General features: G+C 48.9%; 2 protein-coding genes across 15 annotated transcripts in view; one reads left to right on the plus strand and one right to left on the minus strand.

Annotated features, from left to right (window-relative positions):
• Positions 1–2818, plus strand: part of DNAH10 (dynein axonemal heavy chain 10) — a 54515-nt gene extending 51697 nt beyond the window's left edge. Inside the window, exons 75-79 of the mRNA XM_052691065.1 lie at positions 74–285; positions 389–556; positions 805–985; positions 1981–2126; positions 2382–2818. Coding sequence (XP_052547025.1) covers positions 74–285; positions 389–556; positions 805–985; positions 1981–2126; positions 2382–2528 — 854 coding nt within the window. The 3' untranslated portion in view covers positions 2529–2818. The remainder of the gene's footprint in view (positions 1–73; positions 286–388; positions 557–804; positions 986–1980; positions 2127–2381) is intronic.
• Positions 2819–2859: 41 nt separating this feature from the next.
• Positions 2860–24764, minus strand: part of CCDC92 (coiled-coil domain containing 92) — a 107564-nt gene continuing 85659 nt past the window's right edge. For 11 of the 14 annotated variants that reach the window (XM_052691059.1, XM_052691051.1, XM_052691057.1 and 8 more), the window contains 6 exons: positions 20617–20773; positions 18967–19062; positions 16796–16922; positions 6992–7138; positions 6658–6699; positions 2860–5678 (listed from right to left, as the gene is read on the minus strand). In XM_052691059.1, coding sequence (XP_052547019.1) covers positions 4903–5678; positions 6658–6699; positions 6992–7121 — 948 coding nt within the window. In that variant the 5' untranslated portion in view covers positions 7122–7138; positions 16796–16922; positions 18967–19062; positions 20617–20773 and the 3' untranslated portion in view covers positions 2860–4902. Of the gene's footprint in view, positions 5679–6657; positions 6700–6991; positions 7139–13334; positions 13445–13634; positions 13778–16795; positions 16923–16943; positions 17751–18966; positions 19063–20616; positions 20774–24764 lie in introns of those variants that run through there. The other 3 variants (XM_052691062.1, XM_052691063.1, XR_008208646.1) reach the window with 3 other exon arrangements.

Genomic DNA, 24764 nt, shown 5'->3' on the forward strand with positions numbered 1-24764 from the left:
GTTCTCTCGTTAAAAATTAATAATAGAGGTGATACTTGTTCAGATTAGTCTCACTAAGGTGTTTTTGTTTCAGGTGAATCTGGTACAGGAGTTAGTCGAGATGAATATATTGCTCATGTTGCTAAGGATATAGAAAACAAAATACCAGAAGTATTTGATCTCAGCAAGATACGAAAAAATTTTGGACTGGAGTTGCCCCCAACAACTGTGGTGCTGTTGCAGGAACTGGAACGTTTTAATAAACTCATCATTTGCATGGCAAAGTCATTGGCTGAACTGCAGCGCGTACGTAGGAGCACCGCTACTGCGGCTCACAGCAAGCAGCTGCAATCAGCTCAGGCTTTAATTGCCTCAGCTCTGGCACTCAGGACTGTCGCTGTTGTTCCAGGCCTTGGCTGGGGAAGTTGGAATGAGCAGTGAACTGGACGATGTGGCTCGGGCCCTCTTCAATGGACAGATTCCTGGCATCTGGAGGCGGCTGGCCCCCGACACGCTAAAAACCCTTGGAAATTGGATTATTTTCTTCACAGATAGGTACAACCAGTACAGCACCTGGGTAAGTAAATGGGGGACCCCAGAAAGCTCTTTCTGTGTCTGTTTTATACGCAGTGCAAATTAGTGATGGGGTATGGAAGTCATTGAAATTTCAATGCTTTACTTAATTTGAACTTATGCCAACCAGTCACCACCTAGAATGAGAATGAAGCCACTGGCTAACCTTTAAGATTGGTCTCTGAGCTGAGGAGGAGGTTTGGTGGGAGAACAGAGCAAGCACTGCAGGCTGTCTTCTGTTCCTGATTGCAGGTTAATGACTGTGAACCAAAGGTGATGTGGCTCTCAGGCCTGCACATTCCAGAATCTTACCTGACAGCTCTTGTTCAAGCCACCTGCAGGAAAAACAGGTGGCCCCTGGATCACTCCACCCTGTACACCGAGGTGACCAAATACAGGACTGCAGAAGACATCACTGAAGGGCCTACACAAGGTAGGTGACTTTATGATTATTTGAGGGGAAAAAAAAAAGTTAATTGAGGCCGGAGGGGAGAAAGAGAAACTGCTTGGCCTGCTGAGTGGAATTAATTTGATTATACCTCTGCAGACAACGCATGCAGTCATGCCATTTAACAGTCCACGTGGTTATGAGCTGGGAATGGGCCAGGTTCAGGTTCCTGCTTTGCTGCTGAGCTGCTGTAAACTGAACGCTTCATTCTTTCTCCAGCTTTTTCACACACACGTTCAAGTATTTCTTCAACTTACTTTGCTCTTTTCTCCATATGCATTTTCTTAATAAGGAAAATACTACTTCATCCTAGCAAATTTTTAAAGATACACCTACAGTGCAAATAATCTATGTAAACAAAAAGCTATGTATGTAAACATACAGCTATGTGTTACTTACTATGTAAAGATATCCTTGAAGTTTTGATGGCTCACAATGTTCTAATGACTAAATACAACACACACAGGATATAGGGCCAGATTAGCATCTCTGAGTGTTAGACCTGACTGATGAAAACAGAGATGCTTTCCCCCTCCGTTTCCAAACACAGCTTTCAATTAATAACAAATCCCTTTCTTTTCTGTATTTGCTAACATTCAAACCTCCACCTTTTGTTGGCATGATGTCACCATCAGAGTGACAAAGCTTGCTCAGAACTGGGCTGTTACACAAGCAAATGACTGGAAGAACAGCATCCACTGTAGGAAAGAAAGCTGCAAGAAAATCAGTATTTAGTCCTAATGCTGTTTATCATACATAATGCAGCTAAGCCAATTTCAATTGGAAATTTGTCTTAAAGGCAGAGCTTGCAGCTAAGAACAAACACCACAGGTCAGTGACATGCCTCCCTGCAGGTGCAGTTTGTGAGTTCTGTCCTTACTGTGTAGGTGCTGAGGACAGGACAGCTGCTGCAGGAACAGTTGCCTTACGCTGCCGTAGCAGCTTGATTTACACAAGATGTTACATTTCTGCCTTTGCAGGCTGCTTTGTTTCTGGCCTGTTTCTGGAAGGGGCAGACTGGGACACGGAGAACAGCTGCCTAACAAAAAGCAAGCCCGGGGTGCTGGTGGTGGAGTTACCCATCCTGAAGATAATACCCACTGAAGCACACAGGCTCAAACTCCAGGTACCTTTCCACTGGGGACAGGGATAGATTTGCTGATCAACTTCCTCCTGTTTTAAATCTCAGTAGCTGCTGGTCCTTTTGCTCTTAGCACAAGCAGCGCCACTATTGCCTTCAGCGTGTAAAACGTGCAGCATAAAGTTTCTCCTCAGTCCTCAGAGCGAATTTCTGAAGACAACCATCTCTTATAGACACCCCTCTGGCTTCCACTTTCACGCAGTGCTTGGAGCACCACTCAGTGCCTCTTTTCCTCTTTAGAACACCCTCCGGACACCGGTGTACACCACCTCCCAGAGAAGGAACGCCATGGGTGTTGGCCTTGTTTTTGAAGCTGATCTTTATACCACAAAGCACATTTCCCACTGGGTGCTTCAAGGCGTTTGTCTCACTTTGAATGCAGACTGACAGTTTGCAGTTAGGCACTGCGTTATCCTCACAGCATCCCCCGTGTGAGAGAGGGGAAGAAAGAAAAAGAGGCCAAGACTGAGCCCCAAGGTGGGGTCCCATTAGGCACACCTGACTTCCAGTAGTACAACTGTGAGCTAATGGTATCAATAAACACTTCTAAAAATGAAGAGTTTTATCATTTGTATTTCCTGTTAGAAACACTTCAAACTGGTATGTGTGTATATATATATATATATATATACGTGTACGTATATGTGTGTATATATATGGGAAAAATACATACATATATGGGAACGATGTAGTAAGGTAGCCTCGCAGACACAAAGACTAAGGTTTGGCTGTATGGTTGTAAGAAATGTTTTTAATTGCCCAAAGCATCACTTCTGCTGGGTTTGGAAGCGATGCCTTCCATCAGCCTTGAACAAGTGGCAGGGTAGCTCACTCATACAACAGCCATAAAAATATGGCAACAACCACCAAAAAAATCCCCAAACCGAAAACACTGCTGGTAAATACAATACACTGAGCACTCCAGGATAACAAACTTTCTTTAGCCAATTTTGCAGGAACAGAGCTTTTGCCTGTCCCTCCCCACAGTTCATGAAACAAATCCTAGCACACGGCTGGCAAGGCACAACGCTGACAAGCATTTCTTGGGCTTCTCAAACTAGCAAGTGCCTGAGCTGTGAGGGTGCACAGGGACAGGGCACAGGAAGCCTTCAGGTCAGTGGACATTCCAATCCTCTCTGACTGGGACCAACCCTGCTGTAAGTTTGCATGCTGCACAAGGAAGTTAGCAGTACCACAGGTAGGAAGAACAGCTTTTTTCATCCTGTCAGTGCCTTTTTTGGGGGGGAGGAGGGAGAAAGCTGACAGATAGTTACCCAAGGCTCCAGAGGGAAACACACCAACACACAGCTGCAGAAAAAAAGCTGGAGGGGCAAATTACAGCTGGCAAGGGGAAGGAAAGAGGGCAGGCAGGGATCCTTCATCAGCTTTTACAAAGGTTACGTGTTCCAAATTTTTGAAGGCACATCATAAGCTTAGCAGCATTTGGGAGCCGTTTTTTCTTGCTGGTCCTACTCAGAGGCTGCAGACAAGAGTGAAGCAGAGGCAAGCTGGAGGTGCTGATCAGAATTTAAGAAAAACTCCTTTCCAAAAATTACATACACAGCTCTCAGTATGCCTTTCTTTCCTAGAAAAAAGAACAAAAAGAAGAAACAAAAATCAAGTAGTCTAACAACAGATGCAGGGTCTACCTGTTGCTAACTAGACAGGGGAACCAGGACAAGTACAAGGCAGGTGCATCCCAAGTGACTTGGATAGAAGTCAAGGATGCCAGGTTCTCCTCTTGTAAGAAGTGGGTAAGTCAGTTACATTTAAAACTGAGTACACACATGTTAGAGGCACAGCTCAGGCTTCTAAGCTATTAGAAGTCAGAACTGACCATTGATACCCTGAATAAGTCTAAACTTTTCAAGAAAAAAACAAAACAAAACACAAAAAGCAATCTTTATAAAAAAAGTGCAGGTTAGAGCATAAAGAACCATTCTCATACAGGACAGTCGGGTACATTTTCTCCCTGAAAAAAAGGAGCTCTGAGCCAGTATGGAAGGTGCCACAAGTGCAGTGTACTCACTGACTAGTGTAAAATGTGCATTGAGGGCGTTCAGTTTAAAAAAACAAACAAAAACATGTTCATACTCCTTCTGAGAGGACCATTAACCATTGAAGACAGTGATTTTTCCATGTTTCTTCCTCATTTTTTACTTAAAGCCACAAACCAAGTTATTTAGGACTAAACAATGCTTACTGGGACTCTCAGGACTTTGAGAAACTATGAACACAGTTCACAACTGAGAGCATTTGAAGGAAAAAAGTCCTTAGTTTGTTTTGAAGTGTATGTACAGCCCATGGATTTTCAATGCTACCGTGAGGAAGGCTTTGTCATGAAAGTTAATGTTTGTGTATGAAGTGCTACATACACAGTGAAGACAAAAGAACCATTGCTATTTCAAATGCTAACAGCCAATACCTATTGCTGCAGGTTAATAGGCTTGTTTTCACTAATATTAATAACACAGCCTGCAGCATGTGCCTTTGTCCACACGTGTAGATACAATAAATGGAGCAGTGCTCAGAAGCAAGCAGTCAGGTACCCCTGATTTGGCCACAGCATTTAGTAGTTATATACCTTGCCATATGAACACAGTCCTAGTAGGTATCAATAGAGGAGGATAATCTATTAATGATGTATCTGGAAGAAGTTTGGCATGCATGGGGCATCGAAAGAAACTTTACTGCAGGTGCTATTTATCCTATGGGATCACAGTGCATAAACAGCGACAGAACAGGGCAGCAGTGATTTGACTCAAACAGTTCTGTCCGTCCCTGAGTGCTTTCTGACCACCTTGCTTCCGTTGACCTGATCCACCGCCAGCGTTTCAACCTCTGCCTGAGGCTGGGGGGGCGCAGCGTGGTGGATGCGATGCGCCACTCCGACGTGCGCCTTGTGCGGCTTCTCTCGCGCTGGGCTGTGCGATTCGCCGGCTGCTCGATCCGAAGCGATGGGTGGAATAACCAGCGGCCTCTCCTTAACGAGGTGGACCTCCGACGTTTCTCTGGCCAACAGAAACGGAGTGGGATCAGGCATGGCATCCACGTGCTCCCTTAGCAGCAGCTTCCGACTATCCGACCCTATTCTGTAGGCCTCTTCGAACTCCGGGTTGAGCGGTGTTGACAAACTCTTCTTCATTCTGCGCCGTGGAGTCTCGGGCAGTTTGTCTTTGGGAGGGGCTGGCTTATAGCTGGACAACACTGGACTGCCTGAAGGGGTCCCCTCCGAAGTCCCGCTTGAACTCAGCAGCTTCTTCTTAGTAGCGTGCAGTTGAGAAGTTAGATAAGCGATCGTGCTTGCTCTCTGCTCTAGTTCACTGGACAGCATATTGAGCTTATGGCTTTTCATTTTCAACTCTTCCAAATACTTCTTTTCTCTTTCTTTAATGGTGTTTTCCAGCACCATTATCATTGCATTCTTTTGTTCAAGTTCTTTCAATAATTCATTGTTTTCAGCCTCTTTGGCTTTCAGCTGAGCTTCAAGATCTTCGCACTTTCTTTTGAGTTCATCACTTCTTGAACTAATGCTTCCTAGAAGAACAGGAAAAGCAGAAGCATTTCCAGGTTAACGATAGCCACTAAGAAAAATGCTGCAGCAGGGTTCTTTTTGGCATTCCAAAGCCATAGAAGAGCCCAAAGACCAACCTCTGCCAATACTGTAGCAACTGCTTCATCTTCAGAAGCAGCAGGATGGCTTTTACTGGAAAAGGTGAGGAGTTAGTGCCACTCACTATAGTTTAAAAGATGCTTCATGCATTGAGAACAGGGATTACAGAAATTACTCTAGCAGAACTTGCTCCAGATTGGAGCTATCTTGCAAATTTTCTGGTCATTAAGAAGAACTTCTCCCCCAGTTAATGCCAGGTGGCTGGTAAGCATGATGGAACAGCTGTCTCAGCTTACCAAGAGAGGCTGAAGCTTTAGCTTTGGCCATTCACAGATGGCTGAAGCCTGTGACTCTGGAGGCAGAGTGGGTTCTCCTTGCTGCTGTAGAAGTCACTCTGGGGCTCAGGTGTCTGAGCCTGCCTGCCTTCTCTTCACAAGAACGCTATGCATCACTCAAGCTAGGGGATCCTGCACTGGTGAGGACATGCCCTCAGGGACAGGCTGACCCCACCATAGGATGATGTCTTTAGTTATTACAGCTGGACACTTTCCCAGCTGCTCAGAAGAGATGTGCAGCCTGAATTTCTCCAATAAGAAGCCCATCTCCATCTTTTTAGGCCCATCTCCCTACCCTTTCCCCTCTGGGTTGTGGGGCCCCCCCCCCCCCCATTAGCCTTGGAACCAGGCCTAACCAGCCTGTAAATATTTGACACTTATGACATTTACTTCATCAATAACAATGATTCTGAAAAGGAGAAAGCTACTCTTACACCATTGGAATTTATAGCCAACAATATCCCATATGCAAAGTATTCTCACCTACTTGTAACAGACAAAATAAAACATTAAAAAACATGAGGCAATTTAATGTGAACATCAAAGAAAAATGCTATGTATTCCTTACCTGACAAGTCTGAACTCTTCACAGTCAGCTCATAGGTTAGGTCTGAGGGAAATAAATAGTTACTTTTTTTAGGACAGCAACATATAAGCCACTCAGTAAGCACCTTTAAAATAACAGGAGATGCACTGCCAGTTATCAAATCTTAAGCAACCAGAACAAGAAGGTAACAGGCTTTTATTTTTTAAAAATAATAATAATAAAATCACTGCTTAACGATCACACTTGTCATGCCCTGAGATACATAAACCCAAAAGATACACTGTGATGGGCTCTACAGCAGTTCCCCCATCCTTGTGAGAAGAGGCAAGCAGCCACCCAGCACCCTGCCAGCTACCTGTGCAGTGCTGCTGCAGGCGCCGGATCTCGGCATGCAGGCCCTTCAGGGTGCTGGCGTGTTCTCTCTGGAGAAACAAGAGGTTCTTCTGGGCACTGTGCAGCTGATTCTCCAGGTTTGAAGTTGCCATCCTGGCATGCAGTTACTCTGCCAGTGAACAAGAGGTAGAATTGTATCAATGACTTCACTTGCAGATAGATAGAAAGATTCTCACTCTGCAACCTGGTTCAAGACAAACAGCTGAATTATACTGTTAATGAATTAATATGTAACCAAGCAAGTGCCTCAAAAGTGAAAGGTTTTCCTGTTTCATGCTATTTCAATTGGAAGTACTCTCATTTCAGACAGCCTAATTTAACTCTAGGCCAGAGCAGCATAGGGAACTCATTTTCTTGGAGTTAACACATTTAAAGGATTAACTTCAGACAAAGTCACTAATCCTGTTATAAGATAAAAGTAGAGTTCTGAGAAACGGGCCATAATGCCTGTGTCTAGCTGGGGGTTTTCCATTTACCTCCGGGGATACAGGAATTAGAAACATCCCTGGACAATAACACAGGAGAAAGGACTAAATTGCACCGTCACTACAGAGAAATACAAAACAAGGGATCCTTAATGCAGCTGAGTGCAGCCACGCACACTGCACTGGGAGGAGAGCTCTCTGGCTGCTGCTGCCTGCTATTGCATTTCCTCACTGTGCTCCAGCCAGCACTAGTGCAGTCCCCACGCCACCAGAGCCTGGCACACAGGCCGCAGTGACACAGTGAGTAAGATGGGGGCCAAGCAGAACATGTCATTTAAATAGTAAACTTGCAGAACGGGCAAGTTCTGGAGAGCCAGAGCGATGGGCAGCAGCACATAATGGATGGGAATCTCACAGCCATCGGGGGGAGAAATGCCATCCTCCCCAGGGCAGCACGCAGCACAGCAGCAGCAAGGACAGGTCTGTGGGAGCAGCCGGTGATACTGAGTGCTGCCGGGAGCCACGGCATCCAGCAAGGAGACAGGAGACAATGCTGGGTTCAGCACAGCTGATGCTTTGCTTTGCCATGTCACTACTAAGGCCCTATTCGGTTATTTAAGTTATCTAAGTTCTGTAAAAGCAGTTGTATAATTTAGATTACAGAGATTCTCACTGCCTGGACAACCGTGTACAGCTGTGGAACCCCATGCTGTGCAAGAGACATATCTTAATTCTGTTCCCTGGCAGGAGACACAGACAACCTTAATTGGTTCATATTGGTACGTAAAATGTTTTCCATTGTGCTCTTTGTGGTGTGTAGTTGTAAGACACAAATTTCATTCTACACATTTAAAATAAGTAGAACACACACCCTGAGAAAGCAACACGCTTCTGTCATTTATAAAGATAACACAGCCCTGCTTTAACTGTACATCTTCCATTACAAAAGGAACTTTTGATGTTTTATCAGGGCTGTAAGTCTTGACACAAACATATCTGCACGCAGCCTTCCCAATCCCATGGAAATGAGTGTGACAGCAGGACAGAACCAGCTTCAGAGCGCGTGCCATCAGCAGGGCAGGAGCTGAGAGTGCACAGAACACCAAGGCTCAAAGGGATGTTTATCAAATGTATTTCCTGACAAACACTGAGCAGCAGCAGCGATAAGTAACCAAGCAGCCTATATGTGGCACTCTGAAACCTTCACTACCAGTGGTTACTCAGCATTGCCAGGTTTGGTGTCTCTGTCACCTCAACAGACAACAAATTCATCCCTAGCAACAAACAAAAATGAGAAGTATTTACAACTCGACTCCTCAAAAATACACTTATTTTTAACCTTTTAACTTCCAATGTGAGAAAAAGCAAAACAGACTGTCACTGTTAATCTCTTCATCTATTTTTCCATTTTCAGTTTGGTTTCTTGCATTTTAAAGACCACACCAGGATTACCTAGTCCGAAGGAAAATAATCAGAGGCAGGCTAGCTTTACTGGCGAAGGCAGAAGATAAAAACGATCAGCACCAGAGCATCATTTCCCCTGCAGCACTGGTAAGTTAATCAGTGAGTGCAATTAAACCAATCCGCTCTGATGAGTTTCAGCTGCAGCCCCTCTGTAAGCAGTCCCTCCATCCCTCCTGATGGAGATCACAGGGCTGGCATTCCCCCAGGCCGCCCGCAGCCATGGCAGAGGTGATGTGGAAGGGAAGTGCCCCGTGGTGCAGCCACAGCACAGCATTCATGAACAGCAGCTCCAGTGCTTTTCCTCCCTCATTCGTGCACTAGCAATTTCCTTCTAAGCTGCAGAAGCACTCACACCACAGTCTGCACAGTTCTCACACACCAGTGCATCACATGCGTTTTCCCCACCTCTTATTTTTCCCCCATAGGAACTTTGTAGCCAGTACCTAACTAGAGAGCAGGCCAAACTAACAAAGCAGAAGCCAGCTACTGAGAAAATACTCCTCTTCCTAGAATGGCATCATGTGCCCTACAAATAATACAGCCAAATTGGACACAGGATGACTGGAGACAGAGGCAGGATGCACAGTGAAACAGGCCAGCAGCCCGGCTGACCTAGGAGGGAATGGTCCTCAGCATGGCCATACCCAGCACACCCAGAGCAGGAGCTCCACAGATGGAACACTGCTGGTGTCCCCTCCATGAAACACCGTGCTAACAGGGACTGCTATAATGCAGTTTCAGGATTGCAATAAACTCCTGCTCTTCCAAATCGTAGTGAATGTGCACTGGCTACAATCAAGAAGTGAATTTAAGGAGTAAAAATGCAGGTGTCAGCCAAGTCCTTAGCAGCCCAGATGAGCAATCTTCACCCTCACCATGGAAATCAGTGGGACAGATTTCAAAGCAACCAACTCCTGGCTGGATTTCATCACACAGATTAAGCCAATGCTGGAAAGAAAGCTGTGACTGCATACACCACAGAACAGCTCTGTCACCATGGTTTTTCCTCCTTCCTCTTCAGTGCTTTTTCATTTATTTTATGATGTTCTTATACAGAAAGTATCACATGGTGCAGAACTACCACATTGAGCCACCAACCCTACCTGGCAAACAGCAGCCAGGGATGCATGTGTCATTGGATAAAGATGACAAAGCATTAAAAGGGGCAGAGCGCTGTCTGACACCACAACAGTAACACAGCCCTCTCCTTACAAAGTGAGGCCAGCACCAAAGCCCGCTTCCCAAGCTTTATTTGTATGGTATGCTGCATTCCATCCTTGCACATGCACTATTTCTCATTTCCCAGCATTGCAACCATCACAAAACATCTCTAGCTATAGCTGCAGATGTAGATCTGGAGGCAGCTCAGATTAAGCCTGTGAACAAGAGACTCCAAGGCCCAACTTCATCACACGCTCATCACAAACAACTGCTAGCTTTTCAACAGACAAATCTTGCCTTGCAGAAGCCAAGCAGGCTGTGGGCCTTTTCTGATCGTAGGCACATGGATGGAGTTCCAAGTACATCAGTGAAGTGAGTGTTATTTTAGGGCTGTGGTCGGTGCTGGGCACAAGGTCAGAGCACACCTACGCCCCACTGCAAGGGAAGGGCCAGAAGATGCTCATCTATGGTTTTAGACACAGCCTAAAGGAAACCACCGGAACGAAGCCCAAGTGACTGTAGTTATTAAAGCCACCCGCTTGGTATCCACTGCACAAACCAGACGGGGTGACTGTCACCTGGAAGCCACCTCAGCTCCCTGCCAGCAGATACGGGCAGGCTGTGATCTTCCTCTCCACTGCTACCCAGCCATCGCTCCCTTGGAACGTGACAAAAGCTGCCAGAACGCTTTCTGTACGCAGCACAAAACACAACCTCCAGAACCAATTAAGGACATAAGTTCTCTTGGAAGAACCTTATATTGAACTGACCAAACATTCCTAAATGTATCCCTAACAACAAAACGCCAACCAACAGACACTTAGCTGTTCTTTGCTTAGATCAGCTCTCCCATCTCCACACACTTATGCCATCCCAATAGTGTTTGTTCAGCTTATTTCAAAGGACGTCCTGAAGGAAACCACGCAGTCTCTCTCTCCACAGTCAGCTCAAGCTCTGCTATCCTGCACAGGCATTTGCTTTGCCCCCTACAGCCAGCCCTATGCCACAATTTTCCTACTGATGCAGCCCCAGCAGTAGCACAGCCCCATTCCCTCCTATTGCACAAGTTCAGATTTACAGTCACCCCTCAGTGCTCTGTGCACTGGATGGAGCCCCTCTCACCAGGCACTACTTCCCACAGCCAGGCTCTCAGACCCGCACACGGCCCTGCCCTCAGCATGCCATGCACTGCACAGCCACGGCCTTAGAACAACAACGGAACGTGAAAATGGGCTGCAGCAAAGGTTTGAGAGCTGCTGCAGGGAATGCAGTGGCAGTGATTACTTGTGTGTGCACCCACCTGTAAGCAAGGATACCAAGTCTGACTGCACACACAGAACACCGAGACAGTTACAGATGTGGGCACCTGATGCCCTCACAAGGATCCAGGAGAATAAAAAACCATACAGAGCTCCACTGCACCTTCAAGAGGAGCAAGGAGCAATCAAACACGTGAGAAGCATGCACACCTCCATCATCAAGGAGCCCTGCCACTGCTGACACAATTCATGTATTCTTCCCACACAGATGGACGCTTCTAGCAGCAAACCAAGGTACTGCTCCCATTTCTATTATCACCCCTTTTAACACCCCCAGGAGAAATGAGCTGGGAAAGCATCACCAAAGTTATTCACTGATCACACAGATCCTGACCAACACCCATTGTAGCACTGCTGGATGCCCTCACTTACAGCAAGACAACACTTCCCAGGTTCTGGAATAACAGCACTGGGGAGTTTTTGTTCTGCTGTTAGAGAACCAAATCATTAAAAAATGAACACAGAGACAAACGAGGCACCCGTTCACTGTAGACAACACAAATGTATCAGGGAGGCTGGCTCCTACCAACAAGCGAAGCAACCATAGTGAAGCACAGCCTCCAGCACCCATACAGGAGCACGTCCCACATCGCTGCCGGCTTGGCAGTGCAGCACCGTGCACTCAGGGCAGGCTGTGGCCAACAGCACTGCAGCTCCGGGCAGCGCAGCTCAGCCAGCACAGCTCACTGCAGCACCCCGCCACGGCTGGCAGCACTGCAGAAGGCACACAGGCACACAACCTGCTCTCCATGCTGCTCTGTTTCGCAGCAGCTCCGTGCACACAGCGGTTCGCTGCGTTCTGCAGCAAAGCACCGTGAACCAGGCCGCACAGAGCCCAGCCTCGTGCCACTGCCTTTTTCAGCACCAAAGTCCTTCAGCCTTCCCTTTCTGTTTGTTTTTCAAACCACGGCAGCAACAAACCGACAATCAGTGCTGTGTCCGGCCAGAGCACAACCATCTCCTTCAGACACAGATCCCATACGCTGGTCTTTCAGTGAACTGAGGCTCATAAAAGCCCCTCGGTGTTAGCTGCTGTCACCTGCGAGCCATTGGTAAGCATTGGAACGCTGCAGACAAATGAAGCTATCAGTTCTCTGTGCCAAGCCAGCGCCACTGGTTACATTCCTTTCTCTCCTTACTGTGAGAAATGAGGTGAGACGGGAACTTGACCAAAGGGGTGAATTACGTAAACGTTCCCTTTACCCAAGGAGCATCGCAAGGCACTGCCGAACTCAAGGATACAAAAGCAATCCTTGAATATTTTGCTGCTTAGCACTGGAGCCCAATAGTACTGGAAGTAAAGCTTCAAACTCGATCACTGCAACTGTGTATCTTCTATACACTGCTTGTAACGCTCAGGACATATTTTGGTGTGCATTACGCCCCAGGTTCTGGAATAACAGCGCCGGGGAGTTTTTGTTCTGCTGTTAGAAAACCCAATAACGCAGCAGACCCGAATGAACACATTGCCCTCAATACCTGCAGCCTTCGAGCACACACCGCAGGTTGATTTTTGTCCGTGAAATGATAAAACGCATTAAAAAAAATTGGTCTGAAAGCCCTAAAAGCGTGCAGTTCTACCTGGGATCTGAAATAAAGGGCGCAGCTTTAAGGAACGCAATTAAACTCAGCGACAAAGACCTCAGCAAGGAAGGGGCTGAGGACTGCACGCAGCTCCGGGCCGCTCGGGAGACCTCCGTCTTTTTGGAAGGGAACGGGGAGGAACCGCGCAGACACAGCGAGCGGAGCGCGGGGAGGGCGGAAAGCAAAGGGCGCGGAGCTGCGCCGAATCCACATTCGCTCCGTCGGCAGCCGGCACCGCGCCGGGACTCGAATCCCCCGCACGCAGCCACGGGCGCGCCCCAAAGGGTTCGCCAAGCGTGAAGCGGCCCGAGCGCCGGGATCCGGAGCGCCGAGCCTCGCTCCCAACAATTACCTTCGCCTACGGGCGAGCTACACGGCAGACCGGCGCCGCGTTCGCAGCCGCATCCTATCCGTCCGCACCGCCCCGGCCCGGCCCTGCTCGGCGCGGCCACCCGGCGCGCCCCAACCCCGCAATGCAGATCGCCCCCGCCCCGGCCCTCCGCCGCCCGGCCCCGCCCCGCCCCCGTCGGTTCCCCGTGCGCCGCGGCATCGAGGGGCCGCCACCCCTGCGGGCGTCGCCGGGGCGACCCGCTGCCCCTCGGCCGGGCGGGGACGCGCGCCGCGCCGCGTCTCCTCGTCCGCGGCCCCTCACCTGCTCTCGGCTTTCCGAGGAGTCCTCGGACCGCCGCTACCCGCTCATCGCCTCGCCGAGCCCCGCGGGGCCGCCGCTCGCCCACCGGCCTCGGGGGGGGGTGAGAGGTACGGGGGCGGCGGCGCAGGCGCAGGTGCGGTTGCGGCAGCCCGACCCGTCGCTATGGCGACGCGGGTCAGCGCCGCCGGCGGCCGTTGCCGTGGCCACGCCCGCGCCGGGAGGGCGCGCGCCCGCTCCGCGCGCCGGGAGCGAGCTGCGCGTGCACCGCGCGCACCGTTTGGTGCGGGGGGGGGGGGCGGCACGTGCACTTACGCGTGCACGTACAAGCCGTCTGCGCTTTCGGAGCGGCTCCCGACAGCTCACGTGCGCACGCGTTCCCGCAAGTCCTCCGCGTGAAGCGCGGCTGAGCGGCGCGACCGAGAGCGAGGCTGGGATCCGCGCCCTGCGCGCGCGCCGTGTGTCTGCGCTGTTTGCTGCAGGACCACGTGCGGCGGCCTGAGCTGGGCGGGCCCCGCCTCGTGCGTGGCGCGTTCGGGAGCTGCTCCGTGAGGTTTAGAGATCCCTTCCTACCGCACCGGTTCTGCGACGGGACGGAGCGGCCCCCGCGCAGCGGTGCGGTAGGGACGGCCGGCACGCGGTCCCGCAGCTCAGCGCTGCTGGCACAGCGGTGCTGTGCTCTCTAACGGGGCGCTGTGAGCATCGGTGTTTGCTTTCAGTTTTTAGCAGCGGCTCCAATAGATCTGCCTGGCCTTGCACTGGAAGGAGCAAACTGCTCCCTGCAGCAGCGGATGGCCGGAAGGGCTTTGCATGCTTGACATGCGTTGACCAGAACGCCGAGTGCGCGCTGCCCTTATCCATTCAATGTGCGCGTGAACTGACTTGCTGCCCGGCTGCAAAGCGTTGCTGTGGCTGCGAGGAGGCAGCAGCCCTTTGCTGGGTCGGCTCCTTATCTCCACCCACCAACCACGCGTTTGAACAATCCATTATTTTTCAGCACTAACTCAGCAGGTGGATGTAAGCCAGGACGGTGACTGCACATTTCCTAACAATGTGAAGCAATTCCCACCTTTCAGTTATATCATGGGCCTTTCGCAGGAGCCAGGGCTCCTGTTTCAATCAGAAGATGTGTCATCAGGGTCCAAATCTGCTTTCCAAAAGCTCTTCAGTCGACCAGCTGAGCTCATTCAGTCCACAAGACACAGAGCCCAAACCTCGGGTCACTAACAGAAGACCAAGTGGATTTTTTTCTGGGGCAAAAGAAGACCTGTGACATCTGCATGTCATGTTTAAAGCTTTTGCAAAAACAACAACAGCAAAATCTATCAGCAGTCACTGACTGACAGATGCGTGTGTGCATGCCCAGGCTCTGCCCATTGCATTCTATTGGAGATCAGCAGGGTAAAGGGCAGTGACCCCTGTGTTCAGGGAGCACAGTATGGACACACAACCACCTGCATTCTGTCCGATCTGCTGGATGTGCTGTAGCTGTTACCATGCAGTAAGTCTCACTGCATACATTCACACACAAATCTGTGATTGCTTCCTTTCCGGTCAGAGATGGAGTGGCTCTGGAGGAACAGATTCTCAGTGGGAGATGCACCCTTGGGCCAGAGAATTGTTAAATCATCAGCATCAAGAAACCTCCTGCAATGGGACCTGACAGCTGTACGGTACTAGGCTGAGGCTGTGTTTATTCTGGAGTATTTGCCTGGCTAACACAGAGCTTTTTTTTCTCTCTGAGTAATTTCCCATCACTGCTACCGCATGGGTTCATTTCCATGGCAGAGGAAGAGAGGAGGCACTGGAGCTGTCAATAGCTGAATCAGTACCATCATCCCAGCAAGAGCTGGAGCTGATGCTCTCTTCCCCACAGGGTACAAGCAGGCAGACAGCACAAAATCCTGCCTGCACCTCAGTGAATTCAAGTGCAGAAGAACTGCAAAACTACAGCAGGGGGTCCAGAAAACCCTCCCCCAACCACTGTGTTGTAACCCTGCTGAGTGTTCAGCACCCCACTGAGTCACCATGGCTCTGTGCACAGTCCCACCACCAGCTCAGGTCATGGAATCATAGCATCATCAAGGCTGGAAAAGACGTTTACGATCCCCCAGCCCACCCTCACCGTGCACACTGAGCACGTCCCTCAGTGCCACATCCCCATGGTTCCTGACCACCTCTGGGGATGGTGATCCCCCACCTCCCTGGGCAGCCAGTGCCTGTGCTCAGCCAGCAGAGCTTTATACCTTGTTGGACAGAGGGAGGGAGGAACACAGCACTCATTTTGCAGACGAGAGATTCAAGGCATGGAAATATTAAATAACCTGCCAGAGCACACTGGGAAGCTGAGCTACACTGCTGGAGGGCTTGCCTCACATTTTGAAAGAAACGATCTCTATTCCCATGGAACAGAACAGACTTACTGCTAGCTAGGGAAGTACAGATGCCTGTAATCTGCTTTGCAAAGAAAATGGGTTTAAACAATCAGAAAACAGCACAGGATCTGAGCGTGCACTGTGAATTGAAAACACACTCTAGCCTAGAGGTGCAGCATTCTGCCTCTACACAACTCAGTGCTCTGTTGCCTCCAGGTGAGAAAAAACAAACAGGTTTTGTTTCCACTTCCCTGATAGTGGCTGGTACTGACCTGCAAATTGGTGTCATGTGTGGCTTTTTTTTCTTTTTTCTTTTCCTTTTTCCTAGGCTGTAAAATAATTAGGCCTGTTCCCCAGTTAGTTTTGTTCCTTGCTTCTGGGAGGGTTTGTGCTTGCTGCTGAGGAGCACTGCATGTCTGGGAGCTGTAAAGATGTCTGTGGTTTTATTGCTAGACTTTTACAAACCTCAGGTTTGTGCTTTTATGATGATGACTGCTGTGAGGACATTTAAAAATACTGTGTTTCACTGTGCTGATCTTCCTCTTGAAGTTTCAGGGAGTTGGGAGTCACTGGCAGAATGCACCAGGTTGGCTGAGGAGAACTCCTTCACCCCAAGTCCTGCTTTGCCAAGCTGGAGAAGCACAGGCTGTGTTCACTGATTAAACTGACATAGGTCCAAGGGAGTGCAGAGCTGCGTCAGAACAAAGCAGGGCATGCTGTGGTGTTCACAGCCCCCTCTTACCTTAGACTTGCAGTAATACTGAGACACAGGGATGCACTGGCACTTGCCTGCTGTTAAGCTGTATCAACTCTCTCATTACCAGTCAGGGGAATTCTAAAACCTCATCGTTCTGCCTTGAAGTTACAGGATTGTTTCCATTAGCTTGCTGAGAAGACCAGAAAGGCACATGGGAACCTGCAGACACAAAACTTGTGGTCAGTTTTGGCTCTCATCTTTTTATCGTGTTCGATTTCAAAGGAGCCCAGAGAACCTGGCAACCATTAAGGAGCTGGTAATACAGCTGTAAATTACATTGAAGCGTCCTGAAAAGAGCCAGTTTTCAGCATTTGGAAAGAAGAAAGTTAAACTGCATTTACTGTATAAGCTGTGGCAAACACTCAGCCCTTCCAATTGATGGGATGAGGATGGGAACAGCTTAGGTTAGGATATTTTTAGATGCTGGGAGTAATCCTGTATTATTTATTATGGTTTGGTCCAGCCACTGATAATGACAGTGCTGCAGTCACTGAGTCTCTGCCTTAAATAAAGTATTCATGGATGCCATTAAAATGCTGTTGCTCATGTCCTCAGCAGATTTTGCAGTGATGAACTCTGAAGTAAAGGTAGGAGGAAAGGATGCATGAGCAAAAGGCAGGAGTCACCGGGGGCCCAGCGTGCTGCTTTGCCTTGGCCCTACTGCTGGTCTGTGCCCTTTTGTGAGGCAGATCCCTTCTGTCGGCACATCTCCTGGCTGGGACTGATGCTGTGCAAGCCTCTGGTGCTTGGAATAATAGGGCTGAGATGTCGGTGGAGGATTCTTGGCATCAGAGGGGTGTCAGCAGAAGAGAATCACCAGCCTGAAGTCACTGGGTTGCATAAACACAAAGCTGCTCCATCAGACACAAACCCCTTCTCTGGGCTTGCTGAAGGCAGAGCTGTTCCTGCTGCAGGCTCTTCCATGGGTCTCCATGCATGGCTGGGGTGTGGGCAGAGCTGGGCTTCAGAGAATGGTTCAGAATAAAACTAGGAGAGATAGAAGGCTTTGTGTTTTGTTTTGTGTTTTCCCATACAGGGTATGGTGGTTTGGCATCTGCCAAGTGAACAGATTAAGAACAGATGGGAAAAGATGTGAAACCCCATTGATCTCTGAGGGATTATTTCAGAAACACAGAGCACAAGCACACGCTGGCCCCTTCTCTCATGTCCTTTTTGCAAAGACTGCCCCAAATGTGCTTCATGCTGGTGGAGAACTCCTCTGCCCCTGCCTCTCGGGCAGCTCCAATCTCTTGCCCCTCTCTGCTCTGCCCCTACCAGCCCCCACCATCTTATGCCTCATTCAGGCTGTACTGGGGAACTGCTTATGGAGAAGGGCTGCACTCTGCCCAGTACACGCAGCCTAAAGGCACCTGACAACCCTCCTTTGTCTGCACTGCAAGTGACCAGCTTAGCTCCAATTCGTGGTTGGATTACTGTCCATCTCTAAAACAAGTCAGAATGCAAACTCCACACAACACATCCTTACCCAGTGCTATCCCTAGGCAGAGCATCGCCACATGCATTTTTTATTTGCAGCCAGCAGAGGACACTTGTTTTCTTTGCAAAAAGCTTGCCCTGTGCTTCGATGGGAGAAGGCAAAGAAGAGAAGATTCAGAACTTGGCCACATGTGGGCACTGGAATAGCAAGAGATGGGCCTGGCCTTCTGGCCCCAGGGTCTGGTGGCACCTTTTTCCTTGGCCTTTCACAAGGAGCTTGAGATGTGCCTGCAGCACGCTGTAAATGTGGGGGTGGGCTGTGCTGTGTTCCCTGGGCCATGTGATGGCTGTCCTCTCCTGTCTGCAGCCCCCAGCTGTGGTGTCACCACAATTCATTCCTTGGGTGGCAGGAGGCCATGTGGGTGGACTTGGCATCAAGGATGCTGGTAGCAGAGCAGATCTCAGTGCAACATGCAAAGCCTCGGCAAGTGCTGCTGCTGAGCTTGAGTAAAGCTTTCTATTGCATGGCTGGTGATTTGTGGGAAGGTACCCAAAAAAAAAGAGGAACCTCAGTGGAAAGCCCTAAAGGTGCAGGGAACCTTTGAAGTACACTGCACCCACTGTGCTATGTAAAACTATCGGTCCTATCTGACCACTAAGCATGCCTCTTTAAACCATTTCCTCTAGGGATTCAATGTACCATATGCAGAAAATACAGCCTGAATAATTTTGCACCATGTTTGTGCTCCCAGAAATAAATACATACCTCAGGTCCCGAATGATGCAGTAGGAGATGCCCAAGGAGCCCAAATGAGTCTGGATTTTGGTTAACCATGCTACATCTTCCCATTCCAACTGTCCTCTGGAAGGAAATAATTAGTCTTGAATCACAAGAAATCTTGCTTTTAACCGAGCCACCTGGATCAATCAGTATTCAACTAATCTGTACCACAAACCAGCCTTAATATATTTCTCTGAGGAGTATGTGAAAATGGCGGAGCCTTCCAAGCATGGGAACAGCACTTTGCAGGCTGTGTGGTGCTGGAGCTGAGCATGCTCTGTGGTCTTTGCACCCTACCTGGAGCTCCTATGTCCACCCTGGCTCTTGCTGATCTGATGCTGCAAGGATAGACGGAGCTACAAGCCACCAGCCCCCTCACCTTCCAGCGATCCCACCTGCCTGTAACTGGGACCAGCTTAGGAGAGGAGCTGGAAAGACCCACCCGGCTCCACGATACAAGCTGTCTCCAGCCAAAGCTAGCACAAGCCAAACCTCTGGCACAATTTGAAGGACAAAATTCCAGCCTGCTGAAGCACGATCTGTATCAGGAGACAGATAGGCAGAACTTGGATCCATATCAGCAGACCAAAAGTCTTTGTTCAGTGACCCTACTCTGGCCATGAAAGTCCCACACTGGACTTTAAAGATTTGTCAGCTGGAATCAAACAGCTTTCTGGTTCCTTTCAGGCCACATGAGTGAGAGGTACCAAGACTTCCTATTCCATTAACAAAGACTGCTGGCAGGCCTACATTTGATGACTGTCTAAACAATATGAAGAGGTGGTGATTTGCTGGCGACGTGTGAAAACAGGCAACAAATCAGCTGGCAACATGCATGGGATTGAACTTAAAGCAAAGCAAAAGGAAGATGCCTTTGAATGGGCTCCAAAGGTCATGGGGAAACAAGCAAAAATTGATACAGTTCACTGGAAAACAGAGCAAGCAGAAGGAGCACTGAATCTTCTTGGCACTGAGAGCTGCTGGCATCTATTTGCAACAAATGTATTTCTGTGTTAAAAAAGAAATGGATGCGAAGGAAGGCTGCTGGTGTAAAAAAGATGAACGGGTACACAGAGACCTGTCTGTAACAGCCCTGAGGATGCAGAAAGCGTGGTGCTGGGAAGGGCTGAGTGCACCAGAGTCAGTGGGAGAATCACCCTCAGGCCGATACAGGGAGCTTGGGAGCCAAGGAATGGTTCAGCCTAACTGTGGTGGGATGTCTGAGCAGAAGGAGAAAGTTGGGTAGTTTAGAGGCTATTCAGCTATGTTAAGGTGTGCTCTCTGAAACAATACTGACACACGAGTCAAAAGTTTTCACCATTTGGCAGTTTGGTTGGCACAACATAAAATTATCCCTGCAGCTTGGGGCTGACCGCAAATGCTTTTCAGACATAGCTAGATGTTCTAGAAAGGATAAAGCAAGCAGGAAAATCACACATATCCCCTTCTCTCTTGGCTGTTAGCAAGGGCAGAATCTAGCCATCAGAAATACCACAGCACACACCAAACCAAGAGGGTATCACTGCCCCCAGCCAAAGGCACTGGGCACTGGGGACACAAGGGAGAGCTCCTCTTGAAGGTCCCAGTCTCAGGTCTGTTAGAAATGGCTTGGTTTTGTACTGACAAAAATTGTACCTGCTCCAAGCCCCTGCATGTCCTCTGCCATGGGTTGTGAGTGACACATGAGCTTCATCTGAGGGAGAGACATCTTGGTGGGTTCTGGTCTGGGTGGAGGCGTGGGTGTTGCTCGATGCCAATTCCAATTCCTAGCAGGAGTCTGGATAAGTCTGTGCTGGAAAATTGCAACATAGTACATTGTGTTAATTAATGCCAAACAGGAAGGCTTTCAATGCACATCATCAAGAAAACCTTTAGCAAACACTAGATTCCTTCTGTCCACGGGTATCTCATAAAGAACATTTATATTTATGACGTGGCAATGGAAATACATCTCGAGAGAACACTGCCCAGCACACCCGTAACGCTGAGTGAGGCTCAAATTGTCTGACGTGCGCAGAAGGGAACACCATTCCGTTCATTCATGCTCTGGAGTGCTATTTTCACCACTGGCAGCCCCTGCTGCACTAACTAAAATACTTCTGATTCAGTCCAACAAGTTTTTTTTTCCAGGTTTGCTTCTCCACAGTGAAACCACAGATCGTGCTATAAGGAGAGCTCCGAGGCTTGACAAGTCTAGAGTTACTGTAGGTTGCAGCGGTTGGATCCGATCCTAAAACAATGAAACCGAATGTGAAAAAGACACAGATGGCTGTCGCCTCTGTGCCATTTGGAGTGGTTTTTGGTTTCCAGCCAGCCATCCCCATGCCACAGTTATGCAAATAGAAGCAACAGCGTTTGATGCGGCGGTATACACAACTCTAACAGACTGTGGCATGAGGGATAAAATAGCCGGGTGTTTCTGAAGAGGGTGAAATGATCACCGTGTCAGCTTCAAGGACAGAGGATTTGAGGACACGGGGTGAGGCCTTTGCCGTGGCTTTGCTGTGGCTCTGATGCTCCTGGACACCTGCACGCCCATGGACGTGCCATTCTGCAGAAGTGCAAATGGTGGTGGAGCCTCAAAGTCCTCTTCCATCATCCTTGGCCCTGAAGAACGGCTTGCTTGTCCTCTCTGTGCAACAGCAGCTCCTTAGAACAGGGCACGCTTGAGGTTCTGAGCCCTGCTACCGCACAGCTAATGGCAGTGAGATCTGATGAGAAGAGGAATGAGAAGAAGCCATGGGAAAACAGCTCAAATTGCCATGACCGAGCATGCACCGCCGAGGTCTGGACGCTGAATTTCAAGAAGAAACAAACAGAATTGGAGTCTCCCATTAAAAATGCCGTTCTCCACTGAGACCTCAGCAACAGAATGGGTTTTTATATCTGATAATTAAACTCCTAATCAACTCCTTTCTAAAAATGCCTTCTCAATCTCCTGCGAGGATTGGGAAGGCTTAGAAATTTAATACAACTCTCTGGTTGGGTTAAACATCAGGCAGGTTTCAGACTATGTTTTACTAGAACCAGATGAATTTCTGAGCTTGAAATCCAGCATACAGAATTGAGTTGGATCTGGTGGCCACCTGTCCTTGTGTTTGTGGTATGAGTAGCTAAATGAAATTCTGGAAAAAAGGGTTATCTTAAATACACACAGGACAGAGCAAATTGAAGAAAGCCCCACTCACTGTTGTTATGTGCATCTTCCCAGCAAGAGGGGAAGATCAGGTTTGTCTCTGAAGTTACATGTGCTCAAGCTCACCTTTTTGACTCTCAGAAGCTGAAACATCAGTCTGTAAGTTCTGCTTTAATTGCATCTTGTGAATTTTCCCTTAACTGCACACTAAATCCAAGCAGACAGTATGCTGAGTTCAGGTAATTAGAAATGTTTTACTGCCAGGGCAAGTCAGTATCTCAGAAGGTGTAAATTGGTGCAGCTCAGTGCAATTCCTCACCCTTTCTGACTTGATTTGGGTCAGTAATCACCACGAATTGCTCCTTCTCTCTCATTCTCTTTTCATTCTCGTATCTGCCTGTGTGTTTATCCACCTTTGTATTTAGGTATAGGGAGGGAAGACAGTTGTGAGTAATAGCTAAATAACCATGATGGATGCGATTTTTTCTCAATCATAATGAAAATTTGCCAGATAAGAGAACAGCACAAGAAGTGATGGCATAATATAATGCCCTCCTTGGAGGTGAGCCAGCACGGAGCTGGGCCCATCAGCAGTCTGAATTGAGGGGAGACAGTATTAGGAAAGACAGAAAAACAGCACTGTGGGATCCCAAATGCAGAAACACAGAATCACAGAACAATCCAAGTTGGGACACATAAGGATCATTGAGTGCAACTCTTGTATCCGCTGATGATCCAACAGAGACAGCACTTGTAAGGCTTGCTAACGGAAATGATTTCTAACATGCAAAGGCACCAAGTTCTGGTCCCCAAGCCCCATCTCGTGCTGCAGGGCTCTCCTCCCTTTGTGCGAGGAACCACAGGGAGCACAAAGCGAAAACAAATTCAGCTTGTGTCCTCTGCCAGTTTTCCCCAGCTGCAGACTTTGCTCTTTGAAATGGAGGGTATCTGTTCTTTCAAAGGAGTTGTTTGTGTGCCAGTGAGTCGGTCCGTGCACCAAAGGAGCGATGCTGAGGATGGCTGCAGGGTTGGGCAGGGTGTGGGACAGCTGTGCAGGAGGAAGCGGCTCAGCAAACCACAACAAAAGGGACCCGTGGAGATTGGGGAGAGCTTTGAGTGTGGGAAGCTCTGCTGCTAAGGGAGCTGACTGTTCCAGGCTCTCCCACTGCTCACCCTGAGCCCGACTGCTTCATCTCCCACTAAAAGGGAAATGTCTGCGACTGTGGTGCTTTGCTGAGGAAAGAGTCACAAGAAATCCCTGGCGGTGGCTGGCTGGGTTGGCAAGGAGAGCCATGTGGGTGCCTTTGAAACTCCAGTGTGTTGGGCTGTCTGCTCTGCTGACCTCTGCTTCCACAGCACATGCTCCTGCCGTGTTAGCACTCTGCCTAGGAGGGCCCAGCTCACTGCAAATGGCAGGAGGGAGGTGATACAGGCAGTACCTGTGCAAGAGCACCTGGCTTTGGTAAAGCTCTGCTATTAGTGTTCAAAGTCTCTGGCTGATACAAGAAAATCCAACCATTAGGCTGCTTTCTACCTCAAACAATTTAAGGAAAAGATTGCACTGGTTGGACATTATTGGGCTAAATCTGTGTTTTACATGGCCATTTTCTTAGACTTTTTTTTTTTTTTTTTCTCTCAGCAGTTTAAAGAGACGGTTGTTTTTCTTGCTAATTCTTTCCTCCCAGGTGCTGATAGGGATCTCTGTAACATGAGGCCAGCTGGAAGAAATTCAAGCTGCTTTCTGAATGTTGTTTTGATAGAGTGCAGGGGATGTGTCTTTGAAGCTGCTGGGCTTGAGAGATGTCCCTGATTCAAGAGACATGCAAGAGGTGATTAAGCTCTTTTCCTAGAGCAGCCTTGGAGCCCATACTTGTGAAAGCACAGCCACTTGCTGCTGTCACTTCACACTGATCAACCGAGGAAAAAGAACTGAGGAAGGTGTTATTTCTGCAAGCTGGGAGGTGAAGGGTGTTTGGCAGAGCCATCTCCATGTACAAGGCGAAGCTGCAGCCTGGCTGCTGTGGCTGAATGGCCCAGGTCAAGTGGAGGTGTGAAGATACCCTGCTTTGTGCTTTGCGTCTCAGCCCTCTGTTGAACCCGGAGTAGAAAAGGGAACAAGGCAGTTCCCATCTTTCTGCCTTCCCACTTGAAATGGTGGCATATTTCAAAGTCACTTGTTGAAAGCAGAAACTGCTGCTGGCAAATGCGTGAGATGAGTCGAGGCAATAACCCTGCAGCAGGACACTGAATTGTGAAGATTTTCACGGGGGAGATAGTTATTGTGTTTTCTGTTTCTTTGCTTTTTTTTTTTGACTTTTTTTTCCCCTGTAGTTCCTTTGCTTCTATTTGTCCTTTCCTGCTGTACCCACCATGGGAATGGCCCCATGACACTGTGCTGCAGTCAGTCAAGCAGCAGCTGTCCCTGGACCAACAGCTGTCCCTGTGTGGGGCAGAAAGGAGGTGATGGCCAGTGTGCCCCTATCTGGCCCATCTCCTACCCTGTCTGCTCCTGTCCTGATCCCTCTCTGGTGGGTGCTCCTCAGACATCACTGTTCTTTCCTTCCCTGTACCCTTTCAGCCCAGGCTGAAAATCCCCATGCAGTGAGCTCCGGTGGTGTGAGGGAGACAGTGCCATGAGGCACTCTCA

Source organism: Tympanuchus pallidicinctus, unplaced genomic scaffold (assembly GCF_026119805.1).
Source record: "Tympanuchus pallidicinctus isolate F22 unplaced genomic scaffold, pur_lepc_1.0 scaffold28, whole genome shotgun sequence".
NCBI classification, from domain to species: Eukaryota; Metazoa; Chordata; class Aves; order Galliformes; family Phasianidae; genus Tympanuchus; species Tympanuchus pallidicinctus.